Consider the following 18,500-nt stretch of genomic DNA (forward strand, 5'->3'; position numbering starts at 1 on the left):
TGTGTACCACAGAGTCAGAACCAACTCATAGCTGACTCTCCAGCAGATTTTTAGAGGCAGTCAGTCACACAGGAGGAGATTCCCCATCCTTCTCCTGCGGAGCTGCTGGTGGGTTCGAACCTTTGGGTTGGCAGTGCAACTCTTTACCACTAAGCCATCAGAGTTTCCTATAGGACCAGCATATGGAATTTGCCCAGCTCTAGAAAAGGATACTTCTGCCTCTGTCAAATATTTTCTCTCATTTTGGAATCATTAATACAAGAAAGAATTTGGAGCTGGGATCCAAGTAATCCTCCAGATCTTCAAACTGTCATGAAGTTTATTCTATCTAACGTATTTCCTTAGGATTCCTTGAGTTTCTAGTTCCTAAATGTCTTCATTGGAGCAAAGCTAACTTGATCCTTAATAACAAAACCCACTGTCTCCATAAAGGGAAACACTTTTTCAAGTTATCCAATTGCTGTTTCTCCTCTGACATTTGAGACATTATCTGCAGCAGACCCTGTCAATTGCCTACCCAGTAGTGAGCTCCTAGAAGGAAGCAATGCAAAATGCAGAAAAGATGCCTCAGTTCCAGGGTATAAAGAATGTTAAGCTTAAAGCAACCATTATAATCTACACCCCTTTCTCACAGATTAGTTCAGAAGTACTTAGTTTATAAAGTTCTGGCTCATAGGACTTAAAAAAGATGTTTGTGTACATCTCTGCAAAATGGGACAGAAACAGATATGGGAGAGACTCCTGCCTTGTGACAGAAGGAGGAGGCTGGCTACTGGGTGGGAAGCTGTCAGGGTCCCTGCAAATAATGTTTCCAATGTCAGAAGGAGAAACAGCAATTGGATGGTTTGGATAAGGGTTTTCCTTCATGAGGACAGTGGTGGTTGTTGCTATTCAGTCTCATCAAGTTGACTCAGATTAAGTAAAGACATTTAGGAAATAGAAACTCAAATAATGTCAAGGGAACACTTAAGACAATATCAAGTTTTGACTTTGCCTGTGAAGATATGATGCGCAGAATAATAACTGCTATCTTAACTCTACAAGAAAGTCAAGAAGATAAAAGATAAGCTGACCCAAGTCCTAACATTGTTGAACTAAAGAACTTACTATGCAGGAAGGCGGGGGATAGGGGAAAGAGAGGGAAATTAGTCTGTTACTTAAACTCTTCAAAGCCCAAACCATCCTAAACAATGTTGCTGTTGCTGTACACCTTATTCATTTCCACTTACCTCAAATTTCACGCTGAATGGTGGTCTGATAACCCCATCAAAGGTACAATCACTGTCAGTGCAGTAGTTAACGGAGAAGAGATCAAGGATGCTATCCCGACATTGAAGAAAGTCTCCAGTTCCCTGGATGGTAAGTTCGCTTTGTGTAATATTAACGTTATAGCTCTTAGTACAGATGTTGTTAAAAAGTTTTGTTAAGTTAATAGTTCTTTCATATCCAGGATGAAAGCATGGCTCCCTGAAGATTCCAGATTTTGCTTCCTGAATGGACAAATGAATTGAAGGCATCTCACGTGAATACTTTGGGTACAGAAGGCGGTGGCCTGACTTCATCAAAGCACAGGTGGCTTATATTAGCCTAGCACTGACCATTGACATCACTACGTCTTTGCCCTGCTTTTTCAACCTTGGGAATAATCATATTTGCAGACCAGGTACCAGAAGGACAATTAAGTGGAAATGTGCTTTGGCCATTCATAGAAAACTGGTGCCAAAGGTGCCATTATCCCAGATGGTCCCTGAGTGCTTAGCATATTTACTAGAAATTTAAAAAGTGAGATTCTTAGTCTGGGTCAGTTCTACAGTAACCTGCATACTCCCAACCTCCCACTCCAGGCCGAAAATTAGACGCTTCAAAAACTGGAAGGTGCCTTAATTTATGTACAATAGGGCTTATCAAAATTATTTTTAGCCCACAATCCATATGTTTAAGAGAAGAAGGGGTCTCCTGTGGATAAGAGACTTTGTCGAACATTGGGGTTTAATGGGCTACTATGTAAGAGAGTGTTAGAGCACAGAAGGGCTGTCCTTGCAGGGAAGGCACAGGAGGATGTGATACCCTTGCCCTGGGTGTGTCTGTTGGGGTATGCCTGGTACACACATGGTACATGCATGACACTGTGTATGTCCAACTTTTCTTGCCTTCAAAATGTAGAAATGCATCTGAGGACAAGATTTTAAATGCTGGTTGATAAGCTCTATTTCCCCTTTGGTTTTTTTATCCTCTTCCCCTGGTCATTTCTAACAACACTGAGTTTTTCTGTGATTTGTAGGAAATGGAGATTTTAAAAGCAATCTTGAAGACCTTATCAATTGTATACTTCTTCTTCACAGGGTCCTGGTGTGTAATTCTCATTGTCAGCCCCATAGGGATGAGAAGTTATTTGCTAAGAAAATATTTGAGAAGTGTCCTTGGAGATAGAGCAGTAAACAAAGACATCACAGGAGATGATGTCTAGATGGAACAAATCAGAGAGTCCAACCAGATGTAGTTAGATATCCTGCCTGAAAGGAGGGCCCTATTTGGAACTACAGGAACAAATGATGTGGGACAGATAGGCAGCCTTCCTTGCTAGCAGACTGGAAAAAAAGGTTTGGAATCTACAGTAACCAACTTCAGATCAACTGCTGAAATAGAAAGAAAACAAGAGGCTGTGTGGGGTCTGGTGGCCCAGCTGTGGGGAGGGGAGGTCTGGATTTGGTTATACTTGCCTGAGCATCCTTGGCCAGTTTCCGAAGGAGGGCTTGATCTTTCCCATAGCACAAATAACTGGTGGTGAACACAGTGTAGTTCTTTCCGTAGAGACGAAAGTGCATAAGTTTGTCTGAAGAAACACTATTGGTGGTTTCGGGCACATAAGCGATTTGTGTGGAGGCCCCCCCAAGGTCCAAGGCTCCATAGGTTGCCGGACTCTCCGTTTTCCTCCAAGGTATGAATTTATAAATATTTTTCTGAAAAAGAGTACAGCCACTGGGTGCTAGAGGTCTTTGGTCATCCCCGTTCACACTGCTTCTTGGACTTGAGTAATTTAGAAGGTAAAGGGACAGAGGCATAAGAGTGAGACAAAACTCACTGAAAGGTCCTTAGTCTTCATTAAACCAAAAGCAGCAACTGAACCAAAAGCAGCAACTGAGGGATCTCAAAGACAGAGCTCTGACTGCAGCAACATAGAAGACGTAGAGCCTAGTGTCTGCAAACGAGAGCTCTGTGATAGATGGACTTACATTCAAAATGCCTACTCAGCTGTTTAATAGCCACATGACCCTGGAGAGATTAATTATACTATTAGGGCCTCAGTTTGAGGCTCTAACATGGGAGTAACATGTAATAACAGTGCCTGAGGTTTTTCTGAAGATGAAATCACACAGCATAAGTGAAGTGCTTATAGTATAGCACAGGGCATGTGGTACCAGATAAATAATAACTATTCTTATTTTTAAAGATATATTTAAAATTCCTCCTGTTTCCCACTAAATGTAGTCTCTTTAAAGTGAAGACATGACTTATTCTATTAATAGCAATCTTGGAAAAGAATTTTACCCCTGGTGACTGTTAAAATTATGGGGGGGGGGTGGGAAGAGTGAAAGGTGTGAAAATCCATTTGTTCACTCACTCATTCATCCATCATTTGTTCTGGGTAGTGACACAAGGACTATCCAAGAGAGCAATGGCAGCAGCCTCCCAGGGAGCTGCCCCAAGAGTGCTGTGAAATATTCACCTCCTTTATTTTTCCCATTAAGTAGTTGATGGTAATCCAGCCATAAGCACCTTCCTCTGAGCCTTCAATAATGTTGGCACCCTGGAAATTGAAGGGGTAGGAGTCGAAGACACTTGTCACTGAAGATAGGATCATGTCTGACAACTCCTGATTTTCCATCCTACACAAAGAAAGGGCTGAAGTTAATTGTCCTTGTTTTAATAGCCGTTGTTGTTATATGTCCTTGATTTGAAACAAAAATCACAGCTGATTCTCCAGTAGGTTTACAGACACTGTGAACTGCATGGGAGAAGACTGCTCATCTTCTCCCTCAGAACAGCTGGTGGACTTGAACCGCACACCTTTGGGTTGGCAGTGCAATTCCTTACCCAGGAGACCACCAAATTTCTCCTTTTTATGACTACTCCTACATATTTCAGTCAAAATTTCTTGGCAAGTCTAAGAAGTAAGGTTGCTATAATTAACAGAAAGATAGGGTCACTCCCACATAGTCAGTAAAAAGTCTTCCTTCTAGATGAGATGGTTGTTGTTGTTATGTACCATCAAGTCAGAACCAACTCATAGCTGACCTTCTAATGAGTTTTCAGAGGCTGTACATCACACCGGAGGAGATTGTCCATCTTTCTCCACCATAGCAACTAGTGGATTCAAACCATGTGCCTTTAGGTTGGCAGCGAAACTCCTTAGCACTAAGTCACCAGAGTTCCCTTTAGATGTGAAGCCTAGTCTTTTGACTCTCTCTCTTTAAACTCAAATCCCCAACCCCCTGGCAGGTTGGTCACCTGAAAATGCAAATTTTATTCCATTATCCTCAGGCTAAATAAATTTCCCAAAGCTCTTAAAATAACTGTGGCCATGATAACAGTGTATTACAGGTTGAGTTGTATCCTCCCCAAAATATGTGTTGATTTAACTAGGCCATGATTCTCGGTATTACATAATTATCCTATATGTAAATCCCAGCATCAGTGATACTAATGAGACAGGACCAGAGGCAGTTAAGTACTGATGTAATCATCCTTCATGATACGATTTTAAGTGTGACCAGACAATCAGTTGTTAGGGGCCTAGGATGGAATATAACGGCCTTAAACAAGCCGCAGCACTGGTCAGTAGTAAGAGGAGTTTCCCCTGGGCATGTCTTGTATCACCTTTTTCCTTACAAGAAATAAAAGAGAGAAACTAAAGACAGGAAACCAGTATCACCAAGAAAGAAGAGCTAGTTGCAGAGTATGCCCTTTGGCCCTGTGTGGTGAACCTTCAAGATCCAGGAAAAGACTGGTGACAACATTCTCATAAATACCCAAGGAACATTGGGCTTATGGATGCTGAAAGAGTCTTCCAAGGTTGTCAGAAATGAAAATGGGATGTATTTCTTTCCAACATCTAGATCACGTAGCATGAGTACCTTTGGGTAAGAGACTGCTGCTATCTTGTGGTTTTGTTGTTAAGTATTGTTGATTTGCCTTCACTTCATAGTGGCATTATGTACAACAGAACCAAGCCCTGCCTGTTCCTGCATCATCATCACAATTTGTAGTCACCGTATTAATCAATTTTGTCTTTTACACTAACTTTCCACTTTCCCAAGCATAATGTCTGTGATGTTAAGGTTTTTTGTTCAAAATGGTTATCTGTAGCCATTGACTGACTTTGCCACGTGGATGTGTGGGAGTATGTACACATGGTGTTTTAGCCTATTCACAAGGGGCTTAGATAGTCTCACCAATCCATGAGGGTATTAGCTAGTTTTACTATCAAATGAGTGGTTTAGCAGCAGAATTTGAGAGTCTCATCACTGGCAAAGAAGAAGCAGGCATCCAGTGTATGCCTGTTGGGGTCAGAGATTCTTGCACCAGACAGACCTACAGCATCAATGGCTAATGAAGAGGACCAGGGATCTAACATGAGGTGGAGCTGGCCATGGGACTGCTACCCCCTACTCCCCACCATGGAACCAGAGCTAAGAGCCTTTGCTCAAGTTTATTAGAGGACTGGGGAATGGGAGAAAAGGAAGAGCCATAATTGGCAGGACTGAGAGCTTTATAACACTGGCCTAAAGCCTGAGGTTCTTGGCTGAGGTGCCAATGAGCATATTTTAGACTCCTGACTGAGTGATGATATTCTGCTAACCTGAATTATAGCCTTTTGATTCCTGGTATGGTTCTGTATGCTCTGTGAGCTATCATATCAGATTCTGGACCAAGTAAAGCAGTAAGATTGGTCTTAATATGAGTAGAAAGAGGTGTGAGAGTATGGAAGACATGTCTGATTTCATGGGAATTAGTTTTATGTTGCAGATGTTGTTGACAGGGACAGTTCTCCTTTGTGAAGAAGAGCTGGTAGAAGTAGGTCAGATATGGTCGTCCCTACATGGCCCTTGCTCTTTGTTAAAGTCTCTTTCTTCAGAGACTAGATCCTTCTGATAACATGTCTAAAGTGTGCAAGGCTCAATATCTTTTTTTCTAAGGAGAATTTTGGTTGCAATTCTTCCAGAAGAGATTTGTTAGTTCTTTTAGCAGGTTATGATATTTTCAATATTCTTTGCAAATATCATAATTAAAAGGCACAAATTCTTCTTTGGTCTTATTTATTCATTCTTCAACTTTCACATGCAAATGAATAAAGTGAAAGTACCATGGCTAAAGTCAGAAGCACCTTGGTCTTTAAAATTACATTCTGGCTCTTTGACACTTTAAAGAGGGCCTTGGCAGCAAAGATAAGGTGTTAAGTCGTCTGTTGTTCTGCCATATTTTTCTGGCTTGCATGCTGCTGTAATGCTGGAAGCTATGCCGCTGGTATTTCAAATACCAGCAAGGTCACCAACAGTGGACAAATTTCAGTGGAGCTACCAGATTAAGACAGACTAAGAAGCAAGACTAGTAATTCACTCCTGAAATAACAGACCTTTGACAATCCTATTATGAAAGTGCACTGTAGGATATACTGCCATTACAAGAGCCCCTTAAGTTGGAAGGCACTCAAAATGCAACTGGGGAAGAACTCCCTTTTCAAAGCAGGCTACCTTAATGGTATGGGTGGGAAAAGGCTTTTATTCTATAATGGATCTTCATTTGCTAATAAAGTAATAAGAAACAGCTGCAAGCTTTCATTAATAAATAACAGGAAACTGAAATGTATAAAGAATGAAACTAGAAAAGTTAGAAGTTGTAAAGAATTAAATGGAACTAAAAAATAAATTATAAAGATCACTAGTGAGCTGCAAACTGGCTTTGGCCATTTTTAATCAGATAATTACATGATCTACTATGCCTGGAATGACAAATTGAAGAGGAATGGTGTTGCATTCAAGAAAGAACATTTCAAGATCTATCCTGAATTGTCATGCTTAAGTGATAGGATACTATCTATACACATACAAGAAAGATCTGTTAATACAACTATTATTTAAATATATACACCAGCCACTAAAGTCAAAGCTCCATCTGACATACTTTGGGCATGTTGCCAGGAGGGACTAGTCCTTGAAGAAGTACATCATGCTTGCAAGGGTGGAGGGATAGCCCAAGAGAGGAAGACCCCAGATGAGATGGACTGATTCAGTGTTTTGAGTAATGGGGATAGGTGTCTTAGAGACAATGAAATTAGCTCAAGAGCAGGGTTTCAGACATGTTGTACATAGGGTCACTATGAGCTGCAACCACCAACTTTTGCAGTCTGAAATTAATCAAACATGCAATCAAGATGCATTAATAATAATTGGTGACTGGAATGCATACGTTGGAAACAAAGAACAATTGTTGTTGTTATTGTTAGATGCCAGTTAAGTATGACCAACTGTGACCCAATGAACATCAGATCTAAACCCTGTCCTATCCTGTGCTATCTTCACATTTCCTGACACATTAGAGCCTGGAAGTCACCATGACAATCTACTTGGTCAAGAGTCTTCCTTTTCTTAGTCAACCCTCTACCTTTCCCAGCATCATGTCCCTCTCCAAGGAACAGCCCCTCATGCCAACATGCCAAAAGTAAGTGAGGCAAAGCTTCATCATCTTTGCTCCAAAGAACATTCAGGCTACACACTCTTCAAGACATATATGTTTGTTCTTTTGGCCGTCCATGAGATGTTCAGCACTCTTTTCCAATACCAAATCTCAAAGACATTAATTCTTCTTCAACACATGAACAGAGTTGAAGAGATGGAACACAGAATCAGTGAAATAGAAGATAGAATTGTTACCACAGATCTGACTGAGCCAAAAGAATAAAAAAAGAAGGAAACAGGGGAGCTCTGGTGGCCTAGTGGCAAGAAGCTGCACTGTAATCCCAGAAGCGCATGGTTCAAATCCACCACATGCTCTGCTGGAGAAGGAGGGGCAATCTCCTGCTGTACCAGTCAGATCTGATTTGACAGTACACACACAAAAAATAATAAAATAAAATTTTAAAAAGTGACAAAAAAGAAGGAAACAGAAGAAAACCTAAGAATAATTTGGGACACCATCAAGAGAAATAACATGTGCATCATCAGAATCCCAGAACAGGAAAAAGCAAGTAAAGGTACTGAAAAAGTTGTGGAAGAGCCAAGAGGCTGCGCAAACATCATATAGAATAGACCCCCAAAAGAAAAACACCAAGGCATATTATAGTCAAATTTGCCAGAACCAAAGATAAGGAGAGAATTCTGAAAGCAGTGAGGGAGAAACAAAGAGTAACCTATAAGGGAGAGCAGATAAGATTAAGTGTCAATATCTCAGCAAACACTATGAGAGCAAGAAGACAGTGGAATGACATATGTCTAAAACTCAAAGAACACAACTGTCAACCAAGAATACTGTACCCAGAAGAATTGTTCATCAAACATGAAGGAGAGATAAAAATATTCCCAGAAAAACAGAACCCAAGGGAGTTTGTAAAAACAAGACCAGTGTTGCAGGAAACACTCAGAGATGTCCTTCTTACAAAGATGCCACAGAAAGCAGGATGGACAAAAGTAACTAGCAACGCCACCAGAAAGAACTCAAAATGATAGCAATAAAACCCTGCCTCTCAATAATCACACTGAATGTGAATGGTTTGATTGTACCACTGAAGAGAAAAAGAGTAGCAGATTAGATAAAAAACCCAAAATCCATCAATATGCTGTCTACAAGAGACACACCTGAAAAATGAATATAAAGACTAAAAATAAAAGGGTGGGAAAAAATATACCAAGCAAATGGCAAAAGCAGGAGTAGCACTACTAATTTCTGATAAAATAAATTTCAATGCAAAAACCATCACAAAGGGCAAGGAAGGTTACTACCTAATACTTAAGGGTCCATAGAACAAGAGGACATAATAATAATAAATATCTATGCACCAAATGAAAGACCTGCAAAATATATAAAACAAACATTAACAAAACTGAAAAAGGAAATAGTAGTTGGAGACTTCAATACACCCCTCTTGAGAAAAGATAGAACTACCAGGAAAAAACTCAACAAAGATGCTTAAGAATTAAACCACACAATAAACCAACTCAACCTTAAAGATATGTATAGACTAGTGCACACACACAAAAATACCAAAACCACAGTATACCTTCTTCTCCAACATGCATGGAACATTCTCCAGAGTAGATCACATTTTAGGACACAAGGCAAGCATCAATGACTTAAAAAAAAAAACCAACAAAAAAAAACACAAAACAACCCACATAGAAATAATACAAAGCATTTCCTCAAACCAAAATGTTACAAAACTAGAAATTAATAACAAGAGGATAAAGGAGAAAAAAACCCCCATACATTTGGAAGCTGAACAACACCTTGCTTGAACATGAGACGAAATAAAAAATAAAATTAAAAAAAATAAAAAATTAAATTTAACAGTTTCTTGAAACAAATGACAATTTAAACACCACTTACTAAAACCTCTGGGAAACCGCCAAAGCAGTAATCAGAGGTCAATTTATAGCAATAAGCAAACATATTAAAAGTCAGGGAAAAATGAACATTGACTCCCTAGCCCAACATCTCCAACAAATTGAAAAAGAATGGCAAGAAACTCCAACACCCACTAAAAAAACTAAAATTATAAAAATAAGAGCAGAAATAAATAACGTAGGCATCAGGATTGCAGAAGGCTCATTAACAAGCTGTGATGTACAAGTGAAACTATCTTGCTTGTAGAAAGTGAAGAAGACTTGAGACACTTGTACAGAAGATCAAAGAGTATATAGCCTTCAATATGGGTTATATCTCAACATCAAGAAAACAAAAATCCTCTCCACTTGACCAATAGATAAGACTTAATCTTATCTCCATACATCATGATATATGGAGATAAGATTAAAATTGTCAACAATTTCATCCTACTTCTTTTCACAATCAACATGCAACAGTCAAGAAATCAAAGATGTTTCAGGCAAATCTGTTGTCCAGGACCTGTCCAAAGTCCTAAAGAACAAAAATGTCAGTTGAAAGGTTAAAGTGTACACCAAAGTAATCATCTTTTCTATTGTTTTGTATGCACTTGAAAGTTGGAAAATGAGTATAGAAAACAAAGAATTGATGCCTTTGAATTGTAGTGCTGGTGAAAAGTATTGAATAGACCATGAATTGCCAAAAGAGCAAACAAGTATGTCTTGGAGGAAGTGCAAGCAGAGTGCTCTTTATAGGCAAAGGTGAGAAAACTTTGTCATATATTTTGGGCACGTTGTCAAGAGGGGCCAATCCTTGGAAAAAGGCATTTTGCTGGGAAAGGTACAGGGTCAGCAAGAGAGAGGAAGACTTTCAGCAAAATGGATTGACAGAGTGACTACACCAAAGGGCTTGAGCATGTTGGAGATTGTGATGTCACAGGATAGGACAAGGTTCAGATCTCTTGTCATTGTCACCAGTGTTGTTGTCAACTTGACAGCACCTAACAACAACAATTAAACACTGGTTACTAAATAGATGTTGCCCACTCTGCCTGTAATACTCTTCTCCCATCCTCTAATAATATCATCCTATAAAATAGTTCATCCTGGGAAGGGCGTACGCCAGGGATGCATCCTATCTCCATACCTTTTTAACCCATATGTAGAACAGATTATCAGGGAGGCTGGGCTCTATGAGGAGAAATGTGGGGTCAAAATTGGTGGACAATTTATCAACAATCTGCGTTATGCAGATGACACAACCCTGCTTGCTGAAACTGAAGAGGACCTGAAGCACCTGCTGCAGAGAGTCAAGGACTGCAGCCTACAATATGGATTGAGGCTCAATGTCAAGAAGACAAAGATTCTCACCACTGGACCAATCGGCAGCATCAGGATGGATGGTGAAGAGATTGAGATTGTACACAGCTTTAGTTTGCTTGGCTCTGCAGTCAACAGTCTTGGCACCAGCAGCCAGGAAATTAAAAGGTGCCATGGGAAAGTCTGCTGTTAGGGACCTCTCCAAAGTATTGAAGAGCAATGGTGTCTCTCTGGAGACTAAGGTGCATCTGGTACAGGCCATGGTCTTCACAATCACTTGTTATGCATCAGAGAGTTGGACAATGACCAAGGAGGATAGAAGGAGAATTGATGCCTTTGAGCTGTGGTGCTGGAGAAGAGTATTGAGAATACCATGGACTGCTAGGAAAACAAACAGATTTGTCCTGGAAAGGGTTAAACCGGGTGGCTCCTTGGAGGCAAGGATTCTGAGGCTCCGTCTAATATACTTTGGACATGTTGTGAGGAGAGACCGGTCCTTGGAGAGGGACATCATGCTTGGGAGGGTGGAGGGACAGCGCAGGAGGGGAAGGCCCTCTATGAGGTGGATTGATTCAGTGACTGGGATAATTGGGATGGGAGTGTCAGAGGCAGTGCGATTGGCACAGGACAGAGCAGAGTTTAGGGCTGTTGTACATAGGGTCGCTATGAGTCACAAGCGACTCGACGGCACATAACAACAACAACAACAACATAATATAGCCAAGTGTCCTCTCCTCTGGTAATGATCTTGGCCTCCTCTCATCCTAGACAAGCTCAAGGATTCTCCTGTACCACTCAGCATTAATCTCTGATTCTTCCTCTTGGATATTAAATGGCTAAATCTGTGGTCCCAAATACCAGAGAATTGATATTCAATCTTTCTTTCTCTGTGCTCCCTTCTTGAGTTACTCTTGAAATGATGGGCAAGAGGGTTTTTTGACATGCTTCAAAATCCCACCTGTATAACCATTATGCAGGTGGAATGTTACTCATTTACTGAACTTGTCTTTCTTGGTGCAGATGTTTGGAGTGTATAGAATTTAGGTTCTTAGGGGTGGGGCCTCAAGTTACCCCTCACCCCTGAAAACACTCATTACTTTAGAGGTGCTTATACAGTCAGACTTAACTCCCAGTTGTCCTTAGTTTCTACCTGCTGCCTTACCTGAGCAACCGCATGCCTGCTGTAGCTCCTAAGTAAACAGGGGTCTCTTGGTGCTTGTACTTTGGAATTATATCCTTGGCTTTACCCATGCACTGAGTCAGGTAAACAGGTATATCGTGTAGCCGTAAAGCATATGCTGAGATTCCAGGACCTAAGAAAGAGGTAAAAGAAGATGGTAATCCTTATTTTAGGAAAAGGATAGTGCATATCCAAATATAAAGTTTTTATAACTTGCCAATTTTAGAACAGAGTATCAATATTTGTTGAGCTCATGTGTTGTTGTTGTTATGTGTCGTCGAGTCGTTTGCGACTCACAGCGACCCTATGTACAACAGCCCTAAACCGTGCTCTATCCTGTGCCAATCTTAGGATATATGTCCAGGAGTGCTCCTTAAAGTTATCTAAGGTTTCTGTTTGTTATTCAATAATTTTGCCACTGGATGGCGAGAGTATCATATACAAACTCATAACCTTCCTAGCATAGTCTTAGATTTTCAAGAGGACCTTATAGATTGTTACTTTTCTTAGCTGCCTTTTGATGTTCTTTCACAAAATTGTATATTTAAAAAAACATCAACTAGTTCCTAGATGACATAAAGAGAGAAGAGATTAAGGAAATGAAAATATGCAGCAGGCACAATGACTTTTACCAAAAAGACCATAGTTGCCACTAACTCTGATCGTGGCCAGTCCCTAAATGTTAGCGACAATGGATAAAGAGGCAGAAGAGTCAATGCCTTTGAATTGTAATGCTGGAGATGAGTACTGAACAGCCAATGGACTGCTAAAAGAACAAACATGGCTGTCTTGGCAGAAGTGCAACCAATGTGCTCCTTAAAGCAAGGACGGTGAAACTTTGTCTCACATACTTCGGGCATGTTGTCAGAAGGGACAAGGAATTTTGCTGGGAAATGTGGAAGGTCATAGAAAGAGAGAAGGATGTTCAAGATGGTCTAAGAGAGTGACTATGACAATGGGCTTGAGCATGTTGGAGATTGTGAGGATGGTGCAAGATAGAACAAGGTTCAGATGTGTTGCTTATAGGGTTGCTGTGAGTTGTAGTTGACTCAGTGACACCTAACAGCATCAGCCTCTAAAATGTCTGGAGTTTCCCTTGTTGGAGGAAACAGGAGCCTCCCCAATGGTTTTCCACTACAGTATCCTGCCTTTCTAGTAAAGCTATTATTTTTTCCAGTTTTAGAGCAGAACCTGTAGTCGAAAAGACTGGGGGCAAGATTTCTTAAGATTTTTTTTTAACACTTAACAATTTTGTTTAATTTTAAGATAAATACATTTTAAGTAGTTCTTAAATTATCAGTGCTTTACCATTTGTCTTTTATTTAAATACTAATTCATACTTTTAAAATAGCTTGCTTAGTTCATGTAATAAGGGGGGAGGAAATAAGCTTTAAATAATGAATAAGCTGTTTCAATTCAGAAGGTTTGTCCTTAAAGGACTGGTGACCTTTTTATCTAGAAACTTGATTAAATAAAAGAGATGACACTATCTTTTAGAGGGAGAAAATGATTGCATGTTAGGCCAAGCACTCATAAATCTGAGAAGAAAAACATCTGCTAGATTAAAACAAGAACATGCTAGGAAAATGCAAGGGAGTGGACTAAATAAACAGAAACCAATAAGATGAGGGCTTTGAGCTTTAATAAATGTTTAAAGAATTGTCTCTGTGTTGATGAGGCTAAATATTAGGGCACCAGGTTATGAAGGTTCCTCTATTAGAACCATCTCCTCTCTGATGCTTTCTTGACAAACTACAATAGTGGAGGCACACAATTAGTTTGGCTACCAAACAAAATTATTTTCAAGGGTCCAGATGGCCTGTCTGCCTAAAATGAAACAGCAGGTCCTTACAATGACAGATGAACCAGTAAGCACTGTGCCTACTTACTTTGAGCAAGGTCCTGAAGAGTTTGTGTTTATGTGCTAAACTGTAGTGAGAAATTTCACTTGACTTCCACGAAATCAGAAAGAATTCTGTGACAACATGTGAAGCATGCTGGGGGATGTGAAATGAAGAGGATCCCAGAGTGCATTTAGGAAGACCCCATGGTTTCAAACTAGTGGGGCAGAGAATTTGTATTTCTAACTGGTAGGCCAAGTCATAATCTACAGTTTAACAAGATCATATGTAAGCATAAGATTACCTGAGAATCTTGTTAAAATGTAAGTCCTAATTAAAAATATCTGAGGTAAAAAAGCAAATTCTTAGGAGGTAGTTGAGCTGGAATCAATCTACTAAAATCTTGTGTGATTCAGTTGCTGCTTGTAAGCAATTAATCATCTAAGTTTTTCTTGTCTTTTCTGTAAAACAAGATTTAAATGATCTCTGAGTTCTTGTTTCCAGCTCTAACACTACAATTTTCATCTAAACCTAAACTTCATTTTCTCTGCTTACACATAAACTGAAGGTTTTACACATTTTCTTCTAGGCTATAAATGAGAGAGCAATATGATTATTATCAGTAAGACTCTGGACCAGCAGTAACAGCATCACGTAGGGACTTGTTAGAAATGTAAATTTTAGGTTCCAACCCAAACTTAGAAATTCTGGGGATGGAGCCCAGTATCTACGGTTTGGTTAAGTGCCATTTTCAGGAACACAAGCGTTAAAAGCAACAAAGGTAAATATTATTACATATAAAATCCTGTAATAACAATCTGTGAATTGTGAATAAATAGACAAACAAATGGAACAAGACTGGGAATGAGTGACCATATCACAAACATATACAGATTTAACAAATGATCTATTTCTACCTATGTATTTATATGTGCTGCAAATGCATCCATCAATATAATAGAGTACATTGCTGGTAGGTGCCATCCAAGTGGAGTACAACTCATAGTGGCCCAATGAACAGCCCATCTAAGCCCTGCCCTATCCTGTGCCTAAGAGGCAAAATTATGAAATCTATTTAGTCATAATTTGAGGGATGGGTCGCAGGGCATGATGGATGAGGCCCAGAGACTAAAGAGACATCAAGGTCAAAGGGCATAAAGTTCACAGAGATAAGGTTCTGCATCGAATGTTGTCAAGTAATGTCTGAGGCCAAGTACTTGGATTTTAACAGGTTTACTTATGAGTCTCGTGGCAAGCCCAAGGTTACAGACTAGAACCACTCTAATAGGGCTCATTTGATTGTTATCCTTATTCAAGCAGCTCCTCAAGGCTCTCATCTGTGGAGCTTCTCTGAGTCAAAGGCTGATTGCAGATAGCCAAAACCAGGTGATTCTATAGTAGGTTCAAGTTGTGAACCACTTGTTGAGCATATGGGTTTCAATCCTTGGTTGGATCCCCATCCCTATCACTTAATTGCAATAGTAACTGTAAAGATTATGTCTTCTGTTCTCAACCTTAATTTCCCCTTCTAAAAAATGAGGATAAAAGGTCAATTTCTAAGAATGAAATGAGACAGCACATGTTCAGTATTTACCTAGTACTCCCCACACAAAAAGTGTTCTATTACAAGGACCTACAAATACTCAATTATTCTTAAGTTTGCCACTCTTTCAAATGGGATTATTAAAGACTGATGTTGACATTATAAGGATAATAAAATGACAACAATGGCAATTATACTGTGTTCTTGACTATGAGGCTACTTTTCCTCTTATGTTCTACTTGTTCCATTTCACCATACTTGGTGTTATGCCCAACTTCCTTCCCCTCCCCCTTTTCCCCATCTTACCTTTCACCTTGCAGGCTTCTATCTCATATACCAACCCTGTGTCATTCATTTTTTCTGCCGACCACTTATAGATGTACATGGTAGTGTGACTAGAGCCAGCGTCAAATACAATTCCATACTGAGAGTAAAACAAATCAAGAACTTAGTGTTACATCACTCTTCACTATATTCAGTTTGCAACAGAATGGAGACAAGCATAGGAGTTCACAAAAACACTAGGAGGAAGTATTGCATACTTGAGGGGAATACTGCAGGGTGCTAGAGGGCTCCCTGGAGTTGCCCTGATCACAGGAGGTAGCAGGACACCAATATCATTATCTTAAGACCTTCAAAGTGATTCTAATGTTATTCAGGATTCCTAACTACATGCTAAAGTAGCTGACAAATTATGGAACAAACATAAAGCCCTTAATCCAATAATCTCACAATAAGTAGTCCCAATTTATCTGCACATTGCAATCATATTGTAATCAACTGGAGATTTTCAACACTTACTAGTGCCAGCAATATTTATTGAGGCCTAGATTTTGTGATTTGATTGGTCTAGTATATGGCCTGGGGTTTGGAAGGGTTACAAAATCCTCAGATAATTTATATGTACACAGAAGTTTGGGAACCCCTGAGTTAATCTATGGATGGCTAAACAGAAATACCTTCATCTCTGAAATGGAGCTTGTTTTAAAAGAGAAAAACAGAAAATAATAAGTTTTATTTGTTTTTAGTGATGAATAGCTATACAGCTGTATTTATATATTTTCCAAAGTTATGTATTTTAACTTAGTGTTTCATGTGTTTATTAGAGGGGCAGATGAAAGGAAGAGTAAAGGAAGAAAAGTAGGGATGAGGGGAAAAAAATAGAAAAGAAGAACAAATTGGTCAGATGAGAAAGGGAGAAAGTGAAGTTGCCACTTCATACTGCATGGATATTTTCAGAAGTATTTTAGATGAGCTCTCAATCCTCAGAAAAGAAAATTTCCATCCTTTCACAATAGGCTGTGAGCTGATAGGATTTTGCCTCGCCTTTAAAAAGGCTTTTGGCTGCCAGTCTGGGTCTATTTCCAGGATGGGAAGATGAGTGGAAGGACAGGCTTCTGCAAAGGTATGTTTTCTGGTTTGGTGCTGAGACTAGGGTGTGGCTCTTGCTGACAATAGGCTTTGAGCTGATCAGATTTTGCCTTGCCTTTAAAAAGGCTTATTGTGAAAGGTTTTTGTGAATCTCCTGAATAAAACAGGCTTGGAAGCAGGAGTGACATCCACTTCCAAAAAGGCTTCTCTCTGGAAACTCTATGAACTTGGAGAAAAGATGAAAGTTTTTGTGTTCAAGACTTTTGTTCATAGGGTCACTGTGGGTCGTCTACGACTCTAAGGCACTTAACAACAACTGTATAGATGATAAATGAAAGTGATTTACTCAAGATACACAGGTGACAGAACTTGTCTTTAAATAATGTCAGACTCAAGAGCTTTTGGTCTTTATACACAGAAACAGAGGAGCAGGGTTTGCTTTCAAATTTCATATTACCAGTTTAAGAACTTTTCCTCCACTTAAGGACTTTCAAATGCCAGATGACTGAAATAAAATGTGCCAGTTCTAGGTGTATATCTTGGTGAATTTTGCATTGGTGCAAATCCATGAAACTTCCATCAATAATAAGACACAAAACATTTCTAGCCTCTCAAAGGCTTCCTCATTGCTCTCTCAATTTTACACAAGGGTAATTATTGTCTTCAATCAACATTGATAAGATTTGCCTGTTTTTTGTACTGCATAGGAATAGGCTCAATAGTGTGCATACAACATGCATATTATATGCATAAAGCACATTGTTGTTGTTGTTATGTGCCATCGAGTCACTTGTGACTCACAGCAACCCTATGTACAAGAGCCCTAAACTCTGTTCTGTCCTGTGCCAACCTCACCATCTCAAACACACTCATTCCCACCACTCCACTCACAGAATTGATTCATCTCATCGAAGGTCTTCCTCTCCTGCAGCGCCCCTCCACTCTGCAAAACATGATGTCCCTCTCCAAGAACCATTCCCTCCTTGCAACATGCCCAAAGTATGTCAGATGAAGCTTCAGAATCCTTGACTCCAAGGAGCATTCCGGTTTCACTTTCTCCAGGACTAACCTGTTTGTTCTCCTAGCAGTCCATGGTATATTCAACTCTCTTCTCCAGCACCACAGCTCAAATGCATCAATTCTCTTGCTATCATCCCTATTCAATGTCCAACTCTCTGATGCATAGCACATAATTGCAAAGACTAAAGCCTGGATCAGGCGCACCTTAGTCTCCAGCCTAATGTCATCTCTCTTCAGTACTCTTGAGAAGTCCCTGACAGCTGACTTTCCCAATGCAATTCGTCTCCTGATTTCCTGGTTGCTGTTACCAAGAGTGTTGACTGTGGAAACAAGTAAACTGAAACTGTTAATTATCTCAATCTCTTCACCATCCATACTGATGCTGCCAGTTGGCCCAGTGGTGAGAATCTTTGTCCTCTTGATGTTGAGCTTCAATCCATATTGAAGACTGCAGTCCTTGACCTTCTGCAGCAAGCACTTCAGGTCCTTCTCAGTTTTAGCAAGCAGCGTTGTGTCATCCGCATAATGCAGGTTGTTGATGATTCTTCCACCAATCCTGATGCCACATTCCTCCTTGTACAGCCTAGCATCTCGGATGATCTGTTCTGCATACAGATTGAAAAGGTATG

General features: G+C 39.9%; 1 protein-coding gene across 1 annotated transcript in view; it reads right to left on the minus strand.

Annotated features, from left to right (window-relative positions):
• The window catches only part of ENTPD1 (ectonucleoside triphosphate diphosphohydrolase 1), a 64,564-nt gene that overhangs the window by 18,168 nt on the left and 27,896 nt on the right, over window positions 1–18,500 (minus strand). The window contains exons 3-7 of the mRNA XM_006880209.1: window positions 15,787–15,904; window positions 12,079–12,229; window positions 3,728–3,887; window positions 2,721–2,960; window positions 1,230–1,367 (exon numbers count right to left, since the gene is read on the minus strand). Of these exons, the coding sequence (XP_006880271.1) occupies window positions 1,230–1,367; window positions 2,721–2,960; window positions 3,728–3,887; window positions 12,079–12,229; window positions 15,787–15,904 (807 nt within the window). The remainder of the gene's footprint in view (window positions 1–1,229; window positions 1,368–2,720; window positions 2,961–3,727; window positions 3,888–12,078; window positions 12,230–15,786; window positions 15,905–18,500) is intronic.

The sequence above is a fragment of the Elephantulus edwardii genome, unplaced genomic scaffold (assembly GCF_000299155.1).
Source record: "Elephantulus edwardii isolate Elephantulus edwardi_28Jun2011 unplaced genomic scaffold, EleEdw1.0 scaffold00006, whole genome shotgun sequence".
NCBI classification, from domain to species: Eukaryota; Metazoa; Chordata; class Mammalia; order Macroscelidea; family Macroscelididae; genus Elephantulus; species Elephantulus edwardii.